The sequence below is a fragment of the Pristiophorus japonicus genome, chromosome 3, assembly GCF_044704955.1.
Source record: "Pristiophorus japonicus isolate sPriJap1 chromosome 3, sPriJap1.hap1, whole genome shotgun sequence".
In the NCBI taxonomy this organism is placed as follows: Eukaryota; Metazoa; Chordata; class Chondrichthyes; family Pristiophoridae; genus Pristiophorus; species Pristiophorus japonicus.
In genome coordinates this window covers 8,046,345-8,065,226 of record NC_091979.1, presented here as the reverse complement: position 1 = coordinate 8,065,226, position 18,882 = coordinate 8,046,345, and the positions used below count along the sequence as shown (strand labels likewise).

The window sequence follows — 18,882 nt, the reverse complement described above, 5'->3', positions numbered from 1 at the left end:
GAGATCTCCCGGCATGCTCTCCTCCCTCCAGATGAGAGAGATGAGGTCATGTATCCGCGCCAACAGCGCCTCTCCGCCATACTTTAGCGCCTCAGCAGGAATTCCATCCGCTCCAGTAGTCTTCTTGTTCTTGAGCTGTCTTATGGCTTTTCCAACCTCGTGCGACTGAGGTGGTGACGGGTCACATGCTGCGGGATGGAGTTGAGAACACTCGAGTCAAAGGCAGAGTCTCGATTGAGGAGATCTTCAAAGTGCTCCTTCCAGCGGGCCCTGACTGCCTCGATGTCCTTGATGAGTGTTTCCCCGTTTTTGGCCAGGAGTGGGGTGGGGCCTTGGGAGTTTGGACCATAGGTGGCCTTGACTGCGATGAAGAACCCTCGCACATCATGGCCGTCGGCCAGTTGCTGTATCTCCTGTGCTTTCTCCATCCACCACCTGTTCTCTCGGTCCCAGGGTTTTTGTTGGACCTCAGCCTTGAGCCGCCTGTAATGTTGCTTTGCTGCTCCCGCTCTGCGCTTGCGATCTATTAGCTCCTGGATCTCCTGATCATTCTCATCAAACCAGTCCTGGTGTTTCCTGGTTGAGTGACCAAGTGTCTCTTCACAGACACTGGTTATAGAGGCCTGGAGGCAGAGCAAGTGCTGTGGGCATTCATCATCTCAGGGTCATCAAGGCACGCCAGGTTAGCTGTGAGGCGCTGGCTGTATAGGTCTCTCTTTGCTGGGTCTTTAAATTACCCGGCATTGACTTTTTGTCAGCACTGCTTCTGCTGTCCCCTCTGCTTTGGGGCTTTTTAACGTCGATGATGGATAGGGTTAGGCGCTGGTCCGTCCAGCAGTCGTCAGCTCCTGTCAAGGCGCGGGTGATGCGCACATACTTGTGATCCCTGGCTCGGACGATGACAGTCGAGCAGGTGACAGTATTTGGAGCGAGGGTGTTGCCACGATGCCTTGTATTTGTCCCTCTGGCGGAACAGGGTGTTGGTGATGAGGAGTTCATGTTCTAGACATTTTGCCAGGAGTAGGGTACCGCTGGAGTTGGCTTTCTCTACCCCCTCTCTGCCAATCACGCCTCCCCAGAGGGCTGTGTCTTTGCCGACCCTGGCGATGAAATCACCCAGGAGGATCAGTTTGTCGCCCGCGGGGACGCGGGACAGGGATGTTTCGAGGTTGGAATAAAAACTCTCTTTGGTCTCATCACGAAGGAAGACACAAATAATCTTCCGGAGGTACTAGGGGACAGAGTGTCTAGTAGTAAGGAGGAACTGAAGGATATCCTTATTAGGCGGGAAATTGTGTTGGGGAAATTGATGGGATTGAAGGCCGATAAATCCCCGGGGCCTGATTGTCTGCATTCCAGAGTACTTAGGGAAGTGGCCCTAGAAATAGTGGATGCATTGGTGATCATTTTCCAACAGTCTATCGATTCTGGAGCAGTTCCTATGGACTGGAGGGTAGCTAATGTAACACTACTTTTTAAAAAGGGAGGGAGAGAGAAAATGGGTAATTATAGACTGGTTAGCCTGACATCAGTAGTGGGGAAAATGTTGGAATCAATTATTAAGGATGAAATAGCAGCGCATTTGCAGAGCAGTGACAGGATTGGTCCAAGTCAGCATGGATTTATGAAGGGGAAATCATGCTTGACAAATCTTCTGGAATTTTTTGAGGATGTAACTAGTAGAGTGGACAAGGGAGAACCAGTGGATGTGGTGTATTTGGACTTTCAAAAGGCCTTTGACAAGGTCCCACACAAGAGATTGGTGTGCAAAATCAAAGCACATGGTATTGGGGGTAATGTACTGGCGTGGATAGAGAACTGGTTGGCAGACATGAAGCAGAGAGTCGGGATAAACGGGTCCTTTTCGGAATGGGAGGCAGTGACTAATGGAGTGCCGCAGGGATCAGTGCTGGGACTCCAGCTAGTTACAATATACATTAACGATTTGGATGAAGGAATTGAGTGTAATATCTCCAAGTTTGCAGATGACACTAAACTGGGTGGCGGTGTGAGCTGTGAGGAGGATGCTAAGAGGCTGCAGGGTGATTTGTTGAGTGGGCAAATGCATGGCAGATGCAGTGTAATGTGGATAAATGTGAGGTTATCCACTTTGGGGGCAAAAACATGAAGACAGATTATTATCTGAATGGCGGATTAGGAAAAGGGGAGGTGCAACGAGACCTGGGTGTCATGGTACATCAGGCATGCAGGTACAGCAGGCGGTGAAGGCGGCAAATGGTATGTTGGTCTTCATAGCTAGGGGATTTGAGTATAGGAGCAGGGAGGTCTTACTGCAGTTGTACAGGGCCTTGGTGAGGCCTCACCTGGAATATTGTGTTCAGTTTTGGTCTCCTAATCTGAGGAAGGACGTTCTTGCTATTGAGGGAGTGCAGCGAAGGTTCACCAGACTGATTCCAGGGATGGCTGGACTGACATATGAGGAGAGGCTGGATCAACTGGGCCTTTATACACTGGAGTTTAGAAGGATGAGAGGGGATCTCATAGAAACATATAAGATTCTGACGGGACGGGACAGGTTCGATGCGGGAAGAATGTTCCCGATGTTGGGGAAGTCCAGAACTATGGGACATTGTCCTAGGAGAAGCGATAGGCCATTGAGGACTGAGATGAGGAGAAACTTCTTAACGTAGAGAGTTGTTAACCTGTGGAATTCCCTGCCGCAGGGAGTTGTTGATGCCAGTTCATTGGATATATTCAAGAGGGAGTTAAATATGGACCTTACAGCTAAAGGGATCAAGGGGTATGGAGAGAAAGCAGGAAAGGGGTACTGAGGTGAATGATCAGCCATGATCATTAGCCTACTCCTACACCTATTTTCTATGTTTCTATGTCTATGTTTCATCTGTTGCATCGAGTATTGGGGCGTATGCACTGATGACTGTGGCGGATTGATTCGGGATAGGATGAGTCGAAGCAGTCATTAACCCCGCAGGGGGAGTCTTTGAGGCGATCGACCAACTCATTTTTGACGGCGAAGCCGACTCTGTGGAGGTGGCGTTCTTCCTCTGGTTTTCCTTTCCAGAAAAAGGTGTCACCTCCACCTTGTTCCTTGAGCTGGCCTTCCCCTGCCTGATGGATCTCGCTTAGGGTGGTGATGTCGATGTCAAAGCACCTAAGTTCCTGGGCGATTATGGCGGTGTGGCCTGTCACTGTTGGAGTTGTCCATGAGGGTCCTAACGTTCGAGGTCCCGAACTACATGTTAACGGAGTGGAAGATGCCTGTGTGTGAATTCTTTTAACGTGGGCTGGACTTTGCAAACCGGTTACCACACGGGCTTAGCTGAGCAAGGTCTTGGTCCAGTGGCAAGGGGGTCCAAGACAACTGGAGACCTGGCCCTGCTGTGTGAGCCTACGGTGAGATGTTGGCCGGAAGCTTGATGGGAGGTGGCCCGAGGCTTGGTTGGGGGTAGGCATTAGGAAGGTCAGTTGTCCGCAGGAGTTCCGAGAGGGAGGTCAGCAAGGAGTGGGAGGGTGGAAGAGTCATGGCCGTGATGCTCACCAGTAGAAGAGGCCAGGTCACCAGTGGGGAAGGAGAGGTCTAGCCGTCGATGAGGAGAGGGATGTCGGCCTGCCGCTGGAGGGATTTCGGTCCCCCCCGCCCCCGTGGGGGGGGGGGGGGGGGGGGGAGGGGGGGTGATGTCCCAGTCGCCTGGTTGGAGACACACCTGCTCGCCGGGGGTCGTCGTGAATAACCCGGTTTCAAATGATTGAAAATGATGCTAATAAAACACACAAAACTATTTTCTAGTTAGATTGGGGTACAGTATTCAATTCCTTAATAAAAAATGTTAATAGAAAATAATTCTTGAAAGTTCCTCCACATTGTTTAAAAGTTTCTTCAGAAGTTTTAAAAAAGTTTTCCCAAGGTATTTAAAAGTTTCCCAAGTTGATTTAAAAATTTAAAATGAAATGAAACTCAGTCGTAAGCTCCCTCCCTTGGTACTGTTCCATGGGCGCTGCCAGCCCTCTGCAGCAGCACAAAGCCCTGGCTAGGCCACACCTGGAGCACTTCGGGGAAGTAGAGGCCCAGTCGTTTCCGAAGGGGGCCCGAACGCCGCTGGAGAGAGGTTTGGGGGGCTCGAACGCCTGCACGCCGCCGAGGGCCTCTCCAGCAGCGACCAGGCGTTCGGGCCCCCAGCGGCGTGAAGGCATCACACCAAACACAACTACTGAGTCACACAAAACAGGGATGGACAGAAGAATATAAAGCAGAAAAGAAAGACAGCTATCGGCCAAATTACCTTCATTTAAAGGAGTGTTAGAGCGAAGGAGGCACGTGATAGAGTAAGGGGATTACAGTGAGGGAACACACAGCAGTGAGGGGGTTACAGTGAGGGAACACACAGCAGTGAGGGGGTTACAGTGAGGGAACACACAGCAGTGAGGGGGTTACAGTGAGGGAACACACAGCAGTGAGGGGGTTACAGTGAGGGAACACACAGCAGTGAGGGGGTTACAGTGAGGGAACACACAGCAGTGAGGGGGTTACAGTGAGGGAGCACACAGCAGTGAGGGGGTTACAGTGAGGGAACACACAGCAGTGAGGGGGTTACAGTGAGGGAACACACAGCAGTGAGGGGGTTACAGTGAGGGAACACACAGCAGTGAGGGGTTACACTGAGGGAGCACACAGCAGTGAGGGGGTTACACTGAGGGAGCACACAGCAGTGAGGGGGTTACAGTGAGGGAACACACAGCAGTGAGGAGGTTACAGTGAGGGAACACACAGCAGTGAGGGGGTTACAATGAGGAAGCACACAGCAGTGAGGGGGTTACAGTGAGGGAACACACAGCAGTGAGGGGGTTACAATGAGGGAACACACAGCAGTGAGGGGGTTACAATGAGGGAACACACAGCAGTGAGGGGGTTACAATGAGGGAACACACAGCAGTGAGGGGGTTACAGTGAGGGAACACACCACAGTGAGAGGGTTACAGTGAGGGAACACATGGAAGTGAGAAAGGATTACACTGAAGGAAGCAGATGGCAGGAGGAGAGGGTTACAGTGAAAGAGGCAACAGCAATATCAGAAGCCACTAACCTGTAATAGGTTCCAAACCAGTTGAGGGGTGTGTAAAGCTGAATAATGTAAGTGCCAAACAGGACGTAGTCACCAACCTATGCAGAAAAACAAGGACACGCATTTAATTACAACATGAGAGATTTTGAATAATGTGATCCGTGGGGCAGGGCAGGAGACAGAGGCGGAACAGGGCCCGAGACATGGGCGGGGCAGGGCGCGAGACATGGGCGGGGCAGGGCGGGAGACATGGGCGGGGCAGAGTCCGAGACATGGGCGGGGCAGGGCCCGAGACATGGGCGGGGCAGGGCCCGAGACATGGGCGGGGCAGGGCGGGAGACATGGGCGGGGCAGGGCGGGAGACATGGGCGGGGCAGGGCGGGAGACATGGGCGGGGCAGGGCCCGAGACATGGGCGGGGCAGGGCCCGAGACATGGGCCCGAGACATGGGCGGGGCAGGGCGGGAGACATGGGCGGGGCAGAGCGGGAGACATGGGCCCGAGACATGGGCCCGAGACATGGGCCGGGCAGTACCCGAGACATGGGCGGGGCAGGGCGCAAGTTGGAGAGAACTAATTGTAAGATATATGGGACAAGGTGCAAAGCACACAAAATGGGGTGAAATACACAGAAGTTGCCCCTTTGTTTTGAATTTCAGCACTGACCCAGAGTAAGAGAAGCCACTTACTGTAAAGCGTTTCTCTGTGACAAAGTAGGCACAGAGTAGTGATCCAGCGAGAAGCCCGAGGCCAATGACCACGTTCTGGGTTTGGTTTAGAAACGCTAGACTGGCGCTCGTTTTCCATTCGGCCACCTAAACAGAAGTAATATTGAGAGGCATGAGCAGCAGATCCTGCACCAGGAACCAGTGTGAATGAACCAAATATATCAATCATAATGCTCAAATTCACAACAAGAATGGTCTGGCACTTGGTGAGTGTCTCTTAAATCCATGTCTGCCAAAAGTTGCTTTTACACTGGTTGGCATTGGGTTTGGATTACACTGTGGATTCCGAGACCACCCCCCCCACCTCCCCCAAACTCACTTCACATAGGTACCTCATGGAGGAGATTTCCCCACCATGAGTTAGGGCAGGATTTAATCCCAGGTCCCAGAGGTGAATGGACGTGAGGAGCCAATAGGCACAAGAGCAAAGTAAATATGCCAGTGTGCAAAGGCATGCAGCTGGGAAGAGGCAGCTTTAGTGAATCAGGCAAGGTTTACTCTGCTGGAGCCAGCGGCAGCACTCACCTGACCATGTGCCGGGAACTGGGAGCAGGGCATACCCCTGTGCCGGGAGCCGGTGGAGGTGCAGACCCCTGTGCCGGGAGCCGGTGGAGGTGCAGACCCCTGTGCCGGGAGCCGGTGGAGGTGCAGACCCCTGTGCCTGGAGCCGGAGGAAGTACAAACCCCTGTGCCAGGAGCCGGAGGAATACAGACCCCTGTGCCGGGACCTGGAGGAAGTACAGACCCCTGTGCCGGGACCTGGAGGAAGTACAGACCCCTGTGCCGGGACCTGGAGGAAGTACAGACCCCTGTGCCAGGAGCCGGAGGAATACAGATCCCTGTGCCGGGAGCCGGAGGAATACAGACCTCTGTGCCGGGAGCCGGAGGAAGTACAGACCCCTGTGCCGGGAGCTGGGAGCAGGGCAGACCCGTGTGCCGGGAGCCGGTAGCGGTACAGACCCCTGTGCCGGGAGCCGGTGGCAGTACAGACCCCTGTGCCGGGAGCCAGCAGCACAGCTGTAGAGCTAAACCAATGTAAAAGGAGCTGAGCTATTCTGCAGAGTTGTCAAGATTCAGATGTCCTTCTCCTGACACTCTTACCTGATACTTCAGTATGGCATCATTGAAACGGTTCACCTCGTAACTCTCAGCATTGTAATACTTCACCTGAAGGGAAGGAAAGACGAGGTCACTCGGTAATGCCAGCAATACAGAAATGAAAAACACGACATTTGGGATCTCACCAGCAAACAAATAGATCCAAACGCTCTTTGACTGAAGCAGTCAGATAGATCTTCAATTGGTGCGTTGCCAACAGGCAGGATTTCCAACAATAATTTATTGTACTTCAAAATGTCATGGTGTATGTGTCTAGGTGGAGAGAGAGGATGGACAGCGGAGAAGAAAAACGGGCTTAGATTTATATAGCGCCTTATCCCACTATTGTGCTGTGCCCATGTGCTTCAGACAGTGAACTATTCTTGGGGTACAGCAACTGTTATGTAGGTAATGAGTTGACTGACCAGTTAATCTGACTTGGTGGTGTTGGTTGAGGAGTGATTCAACACACCGAGGCAGAGCTATACCGGACAGAAGCACGGGTCATGAAAATTGAACCTACATCTTTGTCCTGCATTCCCTTCGAGTGCTGCTCCCCATTGGCTGTGCTGGGCCATCCCCTTGACGAAGAAAAGACTTGCATTTCTAGAGTGCCTTTCACCAGCTCAGGAGGACCCAAAGCGTTCTACAGCCAATGAAGTGTAGTTACTGTTATAATGTAGGAAACGCAGCAACCAATTCGCGCACAGCAAGCTCCCACAAACAGCACTGTGACAATGGCCAGTTCATCTGTTTTAGCGATCTGTTGAGGGATAAATATTGGCCAGGACACATGGGAAGAACTCCCCTGCTCTTCTTCAAAATAGTGCAGCGGGATCTTCAATGTCCACCTGAACCAATAGATCAGGCAGAAAGGATCTCAAAGAATTATCGCATCTGAAAGGATAATAAGCCGACACACGGATGTGCAGAACGCCTTGGGAGTTTATTCAACTTCTATCCCTCAGAGCGTTGACAGTAAGTGAATTGATTCTTTTCATTCACTTTGTACTGTACATGTGCAGGGAGCCACTTAGAATACCAGACGGAAGCAAATAATTCTGTTTTACCTGATCAGTACCATTTTGTATTCAAGTATGCTTTGAAGTCCATATGAGCCCAGTAGCAAAGCAGAAAGTTTCAGGGGAAAGAATCAGGAAGAGGTGGGAAATGCTAAAACCTTTGATGGCTTTCCAGAATGCTGCGAGGCACAGGTTTGTAGTTTGAGAGCTAAAAGCACGTCTGCATCTTTTACGTCTCATCATGTTCTGCGGCTTACAGAGCAGAAAGTGCAATCCTGTGTTGTTAAACATCTCGCTAATTCTCTTCCTTCCAGCACCAAAGCAGTAATTAGATCAAAAGATAATTTAGGAGGGCACCGATTCACTAAAGCCAATGAAAGCCACAAGAGAAGGCAGAGTTAATATCTCAACCTTTACATTTGGACATTTTCATTAAAACATCAAGGGCTAGTTTGGAGCGGTGACTTTTTCAGGGGGGCGTAAAAGTATCGGCAAGCTCAAAAGATTCTTTCCTCCCGGGAACTCCCGCTTTAGCGCTCCAAGAAGGAAGCGGAGCACTAAATCAAGTGCCATCACTTCCCTTAGAGCGCTAAAGTGACTGAGAGGGGCAGTAGCGGCAGAGCGCTGAACAATGTCCTGGGCAGCACTGACGTCTTTGGAGGCTCCTTCCCTCGCTTAAAGGGAAAGGCCAATGTTGGTTGGATTCAATCTTCATCCTCCCTCTGTGGAGCCTTGGGACATGCGTATGTGCATAACAGCCCCAAGCACTCTAAGAGAGTCATCATAGGCGGTCCCTCGAACGAGGATGACTTGCTTCCACGAGTTCACAGGTGTTTCAATGAAGGACCCGATGTTCCAGTGCTGAACTCCCATTGAGGGGGTGGAAGATGCCTGTGGGTGGATTGTTTTAACGTGGGGTGACCGTTGCACACCAGCCACCACACGGGGCTTGACAGAGCGAGGTCTTGGTCCAGTGGCAAGGGTTAACCAGGACGACTGGAGACCTGCTCTGCTGCACGGACCCAGCGCGCCCACACATATCGCAGTGTGGGCTGGGCCTGTGCTGCCCCTGGGCCCTCGCCTCTTCTGGGCCCCGAAAACCCTCGCCTCGCCTGGGCCCCGATCACTTCCCTCTACAATCTCTCGCCGCTCCTGATGTACCTGCCTACGCTTCAATCACCGACCTGGACCTTGGTGACGTTCCTTTTCGCTGCCGTTGCTCTCCTGCTCCAGCACGTGCTGCTCCCTGGAGTGGTATATGCCGCCACGCTGCCCCTTCCCAATGTTGGGGAAGTCCAGAACCAGGGGTCACAGTCTGAGGATAAGGGGTAAGCCATTTAGGACCGAGATGAGGAGAAACTTTTTCACCCAGAGAATGGTGAACCTGTGGAATTCTCTACCACAGAAAGTAGTTGAGGCCAATTCACTAAATATATTCAAAAGGGAGTTAGATGAAGTCCTTACTACTCGGGGGATCAAGGGTTATGGCGAGAAAGCAGGAAGGGGGTACTGAAGTTTCATGTTCAGCCATGAGCTCATTGAATGGCGGTGCAGGCTAGAAGGGCTGAATGGCCTGCTCCTGCACCTATTTTCTATGTTTCTATGTTTTCCGCTCCCCGGCCTGCTCCGATGGTGTTCGCAGGCCAGGGGCCCACACAGACTGCTGGGCCAGGCCACCACGGAGAGTGGAGGGCCGATGAATCGCGGGGTCAAAAAAAAAGAAGACACCAGAAAGGGGGAGATTAATACATTTTTGCCCTACCTGACCACCACTGCCTCCAATTAGCACTCAAGTGGCCAGCCAAGGTGACAATGCCTCCTGCAGCTGCAGTTACTGACGCCCGGCGATGCTGCAGGGGGCGGGAGCGAATACCAAATGCGGGACGCTAACGGGGCGCCTCGCAACCGATGATGTCAAGCTCTACAGAGCGCAAGAGGGCGAGGCGGGAAGTGTTAACGTTAGCACTAAACCGCCAGGGAAGTTCGCGGGTGTCGGTGAATTCGCTGCGGCCGGTCGAGAACCCCTCAACAGGTGCTAATAGGAGGCGCAAACCAGGCTAATTTCTCCCCCACTCCCCCCCGCAAATCCTGTAACATGGGAGAAGAAAGAATCAAAGGCGATTGGCAGGAATCAGTCCACAGCAGCAGTCTGCCCAGAGACTCAGTGTTGTGCCTGCTGCTATCTCAGCCGTGGCTCAGAGGGGAATACCCTCACCTCTGAGGCTGTGGGGGTTCAAGTCCCCCACTCCAGAGACTTGAGCACAAAATCCAAGCTAACACTCCCGGTGCAGTGCTGAGGGAGTGCTGCACTGTCAGAGATGCCGGCTTTTGGAAGAGACAATCAAGCCGAAACTCCACCTGTCCGTTCAGGTGGACGTAAAATATCCCATGGCACTGCACTTCAAAAGTCCTTCATCGGCTTGCTAAGCGCTTTGGGGCGACGTGAGGTTGTGAAAGATGGAATTGGACAAGATCTTTCTTTTACTTTATGCCAGTGAGCGAGGTGAAATTGAAGCTCTACTGCCACAAACAGGAGTGAATTAGCCAAGTCTGAACTTGGCGCCAACTTTGGCAAAATTTTGGCAAAATAACCTGCTCCCCTTTTTGCAGTAACTGCTTAGCAGCCCGCCCCCCCCCCCCCCCCCAGCAACCCCTTAGCACCTCGATCCCCTCTCTACCAGCCCGTCCCCAGTGCCTCCTGCTTCCACCCACCACCGAGCAATCCTTCAACATCTCCCACTCCTCTCCAGCGGCTCCCCAACACCAGAAGAGCAACAATCTCGCCAAATCAGCCTTACCGTCTCAAAGTTGAGCAAAGAGTCGACGGCCTTGGACTTTGCTTCGTTGTCCCTGGTGTTCATTTCTCTCCTGTACTTTGTTCTCCATTCAGTTATCACAATGGTTATGGCTGCAGGCCAAAGGAACAGCAGCAGTTAGCACGAAACAGTGACTATGGCTTACGTCAACAGACCCAGCAACGCCAACAGGCTCAACCTAAACCCCAGGGCCAGTGGCTCAGGTCACAACATCGGTTATGTTGAGTAGAAATTCCAACAAGGAACCAGATTGTCACTCTGACTCAATGTTGTCACTGAGTGGGCACCAACAATGTCTCCGCAAGATGCTACAAATCCCCTGGGAGGACAGACACACCAACGTTAGCGTCCTCTGTTATATATGTAAACTTGTATATACTCTGTCACCAGAGGGCTCTTCCCCTGGAGTCCCAAGGGAATCCCATAATCCCTTGGGAGCACAGGTATTTAAGGAGGCCTCTCAGGTTGGAGAGGCACTCTGGAGATCTGCAATAAAAGACTAAGGTCACACTTTACTTTGAGCTCACAGTATCCAGTCAGACTCTTCCCTTCATACATAACATCCTCGACCAGGCCAACATCTCCAGCATCGAAGCACTGACCACACTTGATCAGTTCCGCTGGGCAAGCCACATTGCCTGCATGCCAGATACGAGACTCCCAAAGCAAGCACTCTACTCGGAACTCCTTCACGGCAAACGAGCCAGAGGTAGGCAGAGGAAACATTATAAGGACACCCTCAAAGCCTCCCTGATAAAGTGCAACATCCCCACTGACACTTGGGAGTCCCTGGCCAAAGACCGCCCTAAGTGGAGGAAATGCATCCAGGAGGGCGCTGAGCACCTCGAGTCTCGTCGCCGAGAGCATGCAGAAACCAAGCGCAGGCAGCGGAAGGAGCGTGCGGCAAACCAGTCCCACCCTCCCTTTCCCTCAACGACTATCTGTCCCACCAGGGACTGTGGTTCTCGTATTGGACTGTTCAGCCACCTAAGGACTCATTTTTCGAGTGGAAGCAAGTCTTCCTCGATTCCGAGGGATTGCCTATGATGATGACAGTGTTTAAAAAATATTAATTCACGGGATGTGGACATTGCCGGTAAGGCCAGCATTTATTGCCCATCCCCAATTGCCCTTGCGAAGGTGGTGGTGAGCCGCTGCATTGAATACGATACACTAGGGAAAGGAGTTTAAGCCGATACACTCCTGACAGGATACACTTAATTCATCCCTTCAAGTTGCACACGCTCCTCAGCTGGAGGACTGTGTCCAATTCTGGGCATGGCACTTTCGGAAGGATGCCAAGGCCTTGGAGAGGGTGCTGGAGGGATTTACTAGAATGGAACCAGGGATGAAGAACTTCAGTTACGTGGATAGACTGGAGAAGCTGGGGTTGTTCTCCATGGAGCAGAGAAGGTTAAGAGGAGATTTGATAGAGGCGTTCAAAATGGTTTTGATAGAGTAAATGATTTTGATAGAGAAACTGTTTCCAGTGGCAGAAGGGCTGGTAACCACAGGACACCAATTTAAGGTGATTGGCAAAAGAACCAGAGACGACATGAGGAATCATTTTGTTACTCAGCGAGTTGTTGTGATCTGGAACGCGCTGTCTGAAAGGGCGGTGGAAGCAGATTCAATCGTAACTTTCAAAAGAGAACTGGATAAATACTTGAAGGGAAAAAATACAGGGCTATGGGGAAGGAGCAGATGAGTGGAATTAATTGGATAACTCTTTCAAGGAGGCGGCATCGGCATGATGGGCCAAATGGCGGCCTTCTGTGCTGTAAAAGCTCATCCAGACAGAATCAAGTTTGCAAGAGCAGAATTGATAACTGTACTGCTGGGTATGTACTTTAAGTGGACAGTGTATGAGTATATCACACATTTAATGGGGTTTAATGATAACAGTGGGGTTACTTAATGTAGCACAATGACAGCCACAGAGAAAGGAAAATTGTATCCCACCCGTCTGCGCTGGATTTGAAGGCAGATCAGAGAGATGTCAGTTGAGCTTGATAATACTTACTCATCTAAACTGTATTCGTTGAGAAATGCTGTAATGAGCAAGTGGATAAGAGTCGGGCACTCCACAGTATGAAGAGCAGACTAGCGCTGTTCCACCAGGCTGCCTCCTGTGCTGAAATTAGGAGCATCGCTGGACTGTCCCCTGGTCCAGTACTAGTATTAAGAGCATCACTGAGCCATCCCCTAGTCCAGTACCACTAGTATTGGGAGCAACACTGGGTCATTCCCTCGGTTAGTACCAGTATTGGGAGTATCACTGGGCCATTCCCTGGGTTAGTACCACCAGTATTAGGAATATCACTGAGCCATCCCCTGGGTTAGTACCACTAGTATTAAGAGCAACACTAAGCCATCCCCTGGGTTAGTACCACCAGTATTGGGAGCATCACTGGGCTGTTCCTTTTCTGAGCTTGTCCATTACTTAGTTTAAGTCCCCTCATTCTCCTCTTTCAGTATTTCCACTCTTAAGTTTCTTTGTTACTCACCTCCTGATACTTTCTCACTGTTTCCTTCTCACCATATCCATACAATCAGTTAGATGGGTAACTGGCTGGTCAGAAGCTCTCACGCGCACTCACTTCTCGGCCTAGGGCTCTGGCTTGCATCCTCCTGTGCCTGTCCCACAGCATCATCTTCCTATTCTGGGCTCCTGTCTCATATCCTCCTTCAGCTTTGCCATGGCAACAAACGATGCCAAGTGTGGGAGAGGGGAAGAGGAAGGGCTAAACAATACTAAGGAGCATCAGAAGGGACAGGATTTGAGAGGGAGCAGGTTGGAATGACAAAGCTGAACTGGTCTCCTAACCTGAGGAAGGACATTCTTGCTATTGAGGGAGTGCAGCGAAGGTTCACCAGACTGATTCCCGGGATGGCGGGACTGACCTATCAAGAAAGACTGGATCAACTGGGCTTGTATTCACTGGAGTTCAGAAGAATGAGAGGGGACCTCATAGAAACGTTTAAAATTCTGACGGGGTTAGACAGGTTAGATGCAGGAAGAATGTTCCCAATGTTGGGGAGTCCAGAACCAGGGGACACAGTCTAAGGATAAGGGGGAAGCCATTTAGGACCGAGATGAAGAGGAATTTCTTCACCCAGAGAGTGGTGAACCTGTGGAATTCTCTACCACAGAAAGTTGTTGAGGCCAATTCACTAAATATATTCAAAAAGGAGTTAGATGAAGTCCTTACTGCTAGGGGGATCAAGGGGTATGGTGAGAAAGCAGGAATGGGGTACTGAAGTTGAATGTTCAGCCATGAACTCATTGAATGGCGGTGCAGGCTAGAAGGGCCGAATGGCCTACTCCTGCACCTATTTTCTATGTTTCTATGTTTCTAATCAGCCATTAGAGTAATACTTCAATAGGCTGACTGATTTTCTAAACCAAACATCTTTTCAAAGTAAAAATTACCTTAACTTTCCGAGTACGAGTAGCAGGCCACGTAGATAAAGTGGTGAAGAAGGCATATGGAATGCTTGCCTTTATTAGCCGAGGCATAGAATACAAGAGCAGGGAGGTTATGCTTGAACTGTCTAAAACACTGGTTAGGCCGCAGCTGGAGTACTGCGTGCAGTTCTGGTCACCGCATTACAGGAAGGACGTGATTGCACTGCAGAGAGTACAGAGGAGATTTACGAGGATGTTGCCGGGAGTAGAAAATCTAAGCTAGGAGGACAGATTGCATAGGCTGGATCTGTTTTCATTGAAACAGAGGAGGCTGAGGGGAGACTTCATTGAAGTGCATAAAATTATGAGGGGCCTAGATAAAGTGGATAGAAAGGGCCTATTTCCATTAAAAGGGGGGTCAACAACCAAGGGGGATAAATTTAAAGTAATTGTTCAAAGATTTAAAGGGGATTTGAGGGGAAATTTCTTCACGCAGAGGGTTGTGGGGGTCTGGAACTCACTGACTGAAAGGGTGGTAGAGGCAGAAACCCTCACCACATTTAAAAAGTGTTATATATGTAAACTTGTATTTACTCTGTACAGCCACCAGAGGGCTCATCCCCTGGAGTCCCAAGGGATCCCACAATCCCTTGGGAGCACAGGTATTTAAGGAGGCCTCACAGGTTGGAGAGGCACTCCAGAGACCTGCAGTAAAAGACTAAGGTCTCACTTTACTTTGAGCTCACAGTGTTCAGTCTGACACTTTCTCCATACATAACTGACGACGAGATACAGATATCAAACCCAAAGATGCAGAGAACAGTGGGCATCCTGGAGAAATTCTAGGAGGGAGATGATTGGGAAACTTTTGTGGAGCGACTTGACCAATACTTCGTGGCCAATGAGCTAGATGGGGAAGAGAGCGCTGCCAAATGTAGAGCGATCCTCCTCACCGTCTGTGGGGCACCAACGTATGGCCTCATGAAGAATCTTCTCACTCCAGCAAAACCCACGGAGAAATCGTACGATGATTTGTGCACACTGGTCCGAGAGCATTTGAAACCGAAGGAAAGCGTTCTGATGGCAAGGTACCGGTTCTACACCTACAAAAGGTCTGAAGGCCAGGAAGTGGCAAGTTATGTCGCTGAGCTAAGATGCCTTGCAGGACATTGCAAATTTGAAGGACATTTAGAGCACATGCTCAGAGACTTTTTCATACTTGGCATTGGCCACGAAACCATACTTCACCATCTTTTGACTGTCGAGACCCCAACCTTGAGTAAGGCCATATCGATAGCCCAGGCGTTCATTGCCACCAGTGACAATACGAAGCAAAACTCTCAGCACACAAGTACTGCTACAAGTACTGTGAACAAAGTGATGTTGTTTTCAAATCGCAACATACAGGGCAGGTCACACATGCCTGCAGCTGCACGTCTGCAGATGTCGGAGTCCACCATCAAGGGTGATGAATGCAAGGCCATTAACACCTTGTTGGCGCTGCAGGGGTGATCATCGTTTCCATTCATGCCGATTCAAAGGGTACGATTACACGGGCTGTGGAACAATGGGACACCTCCAGCGTATGTGCAGGTGAGCTGCAAAGCCTGTTAAACCTGCAAACCACCACGTTGCAGAGGAGGACAGATCCACGGAGGATCATGACGAACCAGAGCCTCAGATAGAGGAGGCAGAGGTACATGGGGTGCACACATTCACCACGAATTGTCCCCCGATAATGCTGAATGTTGAACTAAATGGACTCCCGATGTCAATGGAGCTGGACACAGGCGCGAGCCAGTCCATCATAGGCAAAAAGACTTGCGAAAGATTGTGGTGCAACAAGGCCTCAAGGCCAGTCTTAACTCCAATTCGTACGAAACTAAGAACTTACACGAAAGAACTGATTCCCGTAATCGGCAGTGTTACTGTAAAAGTCTCCTACGATGGAGCGGTGCACAAGCTACCACTCTGGGTGGTACCGGGCGATGGTCCCACGCTGCTCGGCAGGAGCTGGTTGGGAAAGATACGCTGGAACTGGTGCCCGCTGACGACACTTTGTGTGTCCAGGTCTTAAACAAATTTCCTTCACTGTTCGAACCAGGCATCGGGAAATTCCAAGGAGCAAAAGTGCAGATCCACCTAACACCGAGGGCGCGACCCATCCATCAGAAGGCAAGAGCAGTTCCATACATGATGAGAGAAAGGGTAGAGATTGAGCTAGACCGGCTGCAAAGAGAGGGCATCATCTCACCGATCGAGTTCAACGAGTGGGCCAGCCCGATCGTTCCTGTCCTCAAGGAGATGGCACCGTCAGAATCTGTGGCGATTACAAAGTAACTATCAATCGTTTTCCCTGCAGAACCAATACCCACTACCAAAGGCCGACGACCTCTTTGCAACGCTGGCGGGAGGAAAGACGTTCACGAAGCTGGATCTGACTTCAGCCTACATGACGCAGGAACTGGAGGAATCATCGAAGCGCCTCACCTGCATCAACACGCACAAAGGTCTTTTTATTTATAACAGATGCCCGTTTGGAATTCGATCAGCGGCGGCGATATTTCAGAGAAACATGGAAAGCTTACCGTGCACTGTGGTATTCCAGGATGACATCTTGGTCACAGGTCGGAACACAGTCGAGCATCTGCAGAACCTGGAGGAGGTACTTAGTCGACTCAACCGCGTGGGGCTCAGGTTAAAACGCTCGAAGTGCGCTTTCCTGGCGCCTGAAGTGGAGTTCCTGGGAAGGAGGATTGCGGCGGACGGCATCAGGCCCACAAACGCAAAGGCAGAGGCAATCGAGAACGCACCGAGGCCACAGAACATGACAGAGCTGCGGTTGTTTCTGTGACTCCTGAACTGCTTTGGTAACTTCTTCCCGGGTCTCAGCACACTATTAGAACCACAAGATGTCTTACTACGAAAAGGGGACGAATGGGTTTGGGGCAAAAGCCAAGAAAATGCCTTTGTAAAAGCAAGAAAATTGTTATGCTCAAACAAATGGCTTGCGTTGTATGATCTATGTAAGCGTTTGGTACTAGCATGTGATGCGTCGTCATATGGCGTCGGGTATATAAAGCAACAAGCTAATGATTTCGGGAAACTGCAACCAGTTGCTTATGCATCCAGGAGTCTGTCTAAGCCTGAGAGAGCTTACAGCATGATTGAGAAAGAAGCGTTAGCGTGTGTCTATGGGGTAAAGAAAATGCATCAATACCTGCTTGGGCTAAAATTCGAATTGGAAACTGACCATAAGCCACTCATATTCCTGTTTTCCGAGAGTAAAGGGATGAATACCCACGCATCGGCCCGCATCCAGAGATGGCGCTCACATTGTCCGCGTACAACCACACCATACGCCACAGGCCAGGCTCAGAAAACTGCGCCGATGCTCTCAGTAGGCTGCTATTGCCCACACGGGGTGGAAATGGTGCAGCTCGCAGATCTAGCCATGGTTATGGAAGCATTTGAGAGTGAGAAATCACCTGCCACTGCCCGGCAGATCAAAACCTGGACGAGCTAGGACCCCTTATTATCCCTAGTCAAAGGCTGTGTGCTTCACGGGAGCGGGTCCAGTGTCCCAGCGGAAATGCAGGAAGAGATAAAGCCGTTCCAGCGGCGCAAAGATGAAATGTCTATCCAGGCAGACTGCCTTCTATGGGGCAATCGAGTAGTGGTTCCCAAGAAGAGCAGAGACACCTCCATCAATAACCTCCACAGCATAGAGTGGCATTTTTGAGTTTGGTAAGTGGGTGAGTTCGGGCAAGTGGGGGTGGCAGGTGCTGTTTTGTCTTGTTTTTCCCACCAGTGCTGACACTAGAGCAGCTAATAAGGAGTGCGAGAGTAGGAGACGGAGGCCCAGAGACCAGCCAAACCAGTTGCAGACAAAGATAGAGGGATGCGAAATCGAGAGGTGACATCACAGCCTAGCTGGTAAATGGTTGGCTGTTCGACTGGTAAGTATAACTCTCTTTTAGACTGACTTTTAGATTGGTTTAATTGGCAGCTGTTTGGTGTTTAAGTAAATTTTAGTAAATAAATTAATTTAAGGGTTAAGTCATGGCAGGAGAGCTCGGACCCGTGTCATGCTCCTCCTGTGCTATGTGGGAAGTCAGGGACGCTTCCAGTGTCCCTGACTACTATGTGTGCGGGAAGTGTGTCCAGCTGCAACTCCTGACAGACCGCATGACGGCACTGGAGCTGCGGATAGACTCACTCTGGAGCATGCGCGATGCTGAGAATGTTGTGGATAGCACATTGAGTTAGTTGGTCACACCGCAGGTAAGGGTTAGGACAGATAGTGAATGGGTGACCAAGAGACAAGGCAAGAGCAGGAAGGGAGTGCAGGAGTCCCCTGCGGTCATCTCCCTCCAAAACAGATATTCCGTTTTGGATACTGTTGGGGGAGATGACTTACCAGGGGAAGGCACCAGCAACCAGGTTCATGGCACCGTGGGTGGCTCTGCTGCACAGAAGGGTGGGAAAAAGAGTGGGAGAGCTATAGTGATAGGGGACTCTATTGTAAGAGGAATAGATAGGAGTTTCTGCGGCCGCAACCGAGACTCCAGGATGGTATGTTGCCTCCCTGGTGCAAGGGTCAAGGATGTCTCTGAGCAGCTGCAGAGCATTCTGGAGGGGGAGGGTGAACAGCCAGTTGTCGTGGTGCATGTAGGTACCAACGATATAGTTAAGAAGCGGGAAGAGGTCCTATAAGCTGAATTTAGGGAGCTAGGAGTTAAATTAAAAAGTAGGACCTCAAAGGTAG

The 18,882-nt window shown here is 50.8% G+C and overlaps 1 protein-coding gene across 4 annotated transcripts in view; it reads right to left on the bottom strand.

The window, feature by feature from the left end:
- Positions 1–18,882, bottom strand: part of abcb6a (ATP binding cassette subfamily B member 6 (LAN blood group) a) — a 341,190-nt gene that overhangs the window by 195,648 nt on the left and 126,660 nt on the right. For all 4 annotated transcript variants that reach the window (XM_070875170.1, XM_070875168.1, XM_070875171.1 and 1 more), the window contains 4 exons: positions 10,688–10,797; positions 6,871–6,936; positions 5,731–5,856; positions 5,064–5,140 (listed from right to left, as the gene is read on the bottom strand). In XM_070875170.1, coding sequence (XP_070731271.1) covers positions 5,064–5,140; positions 5,731–5,856; positions 6,871–6,936; positions 10,688–10,797 — 379 coding nt within the window. The remainder of the gene's footprint in view (positions 1–5,063; positions 5,141–5,730; positions 5,857–6,870; positions 6,937–10,687; positions 10,798–18,882) is intronic.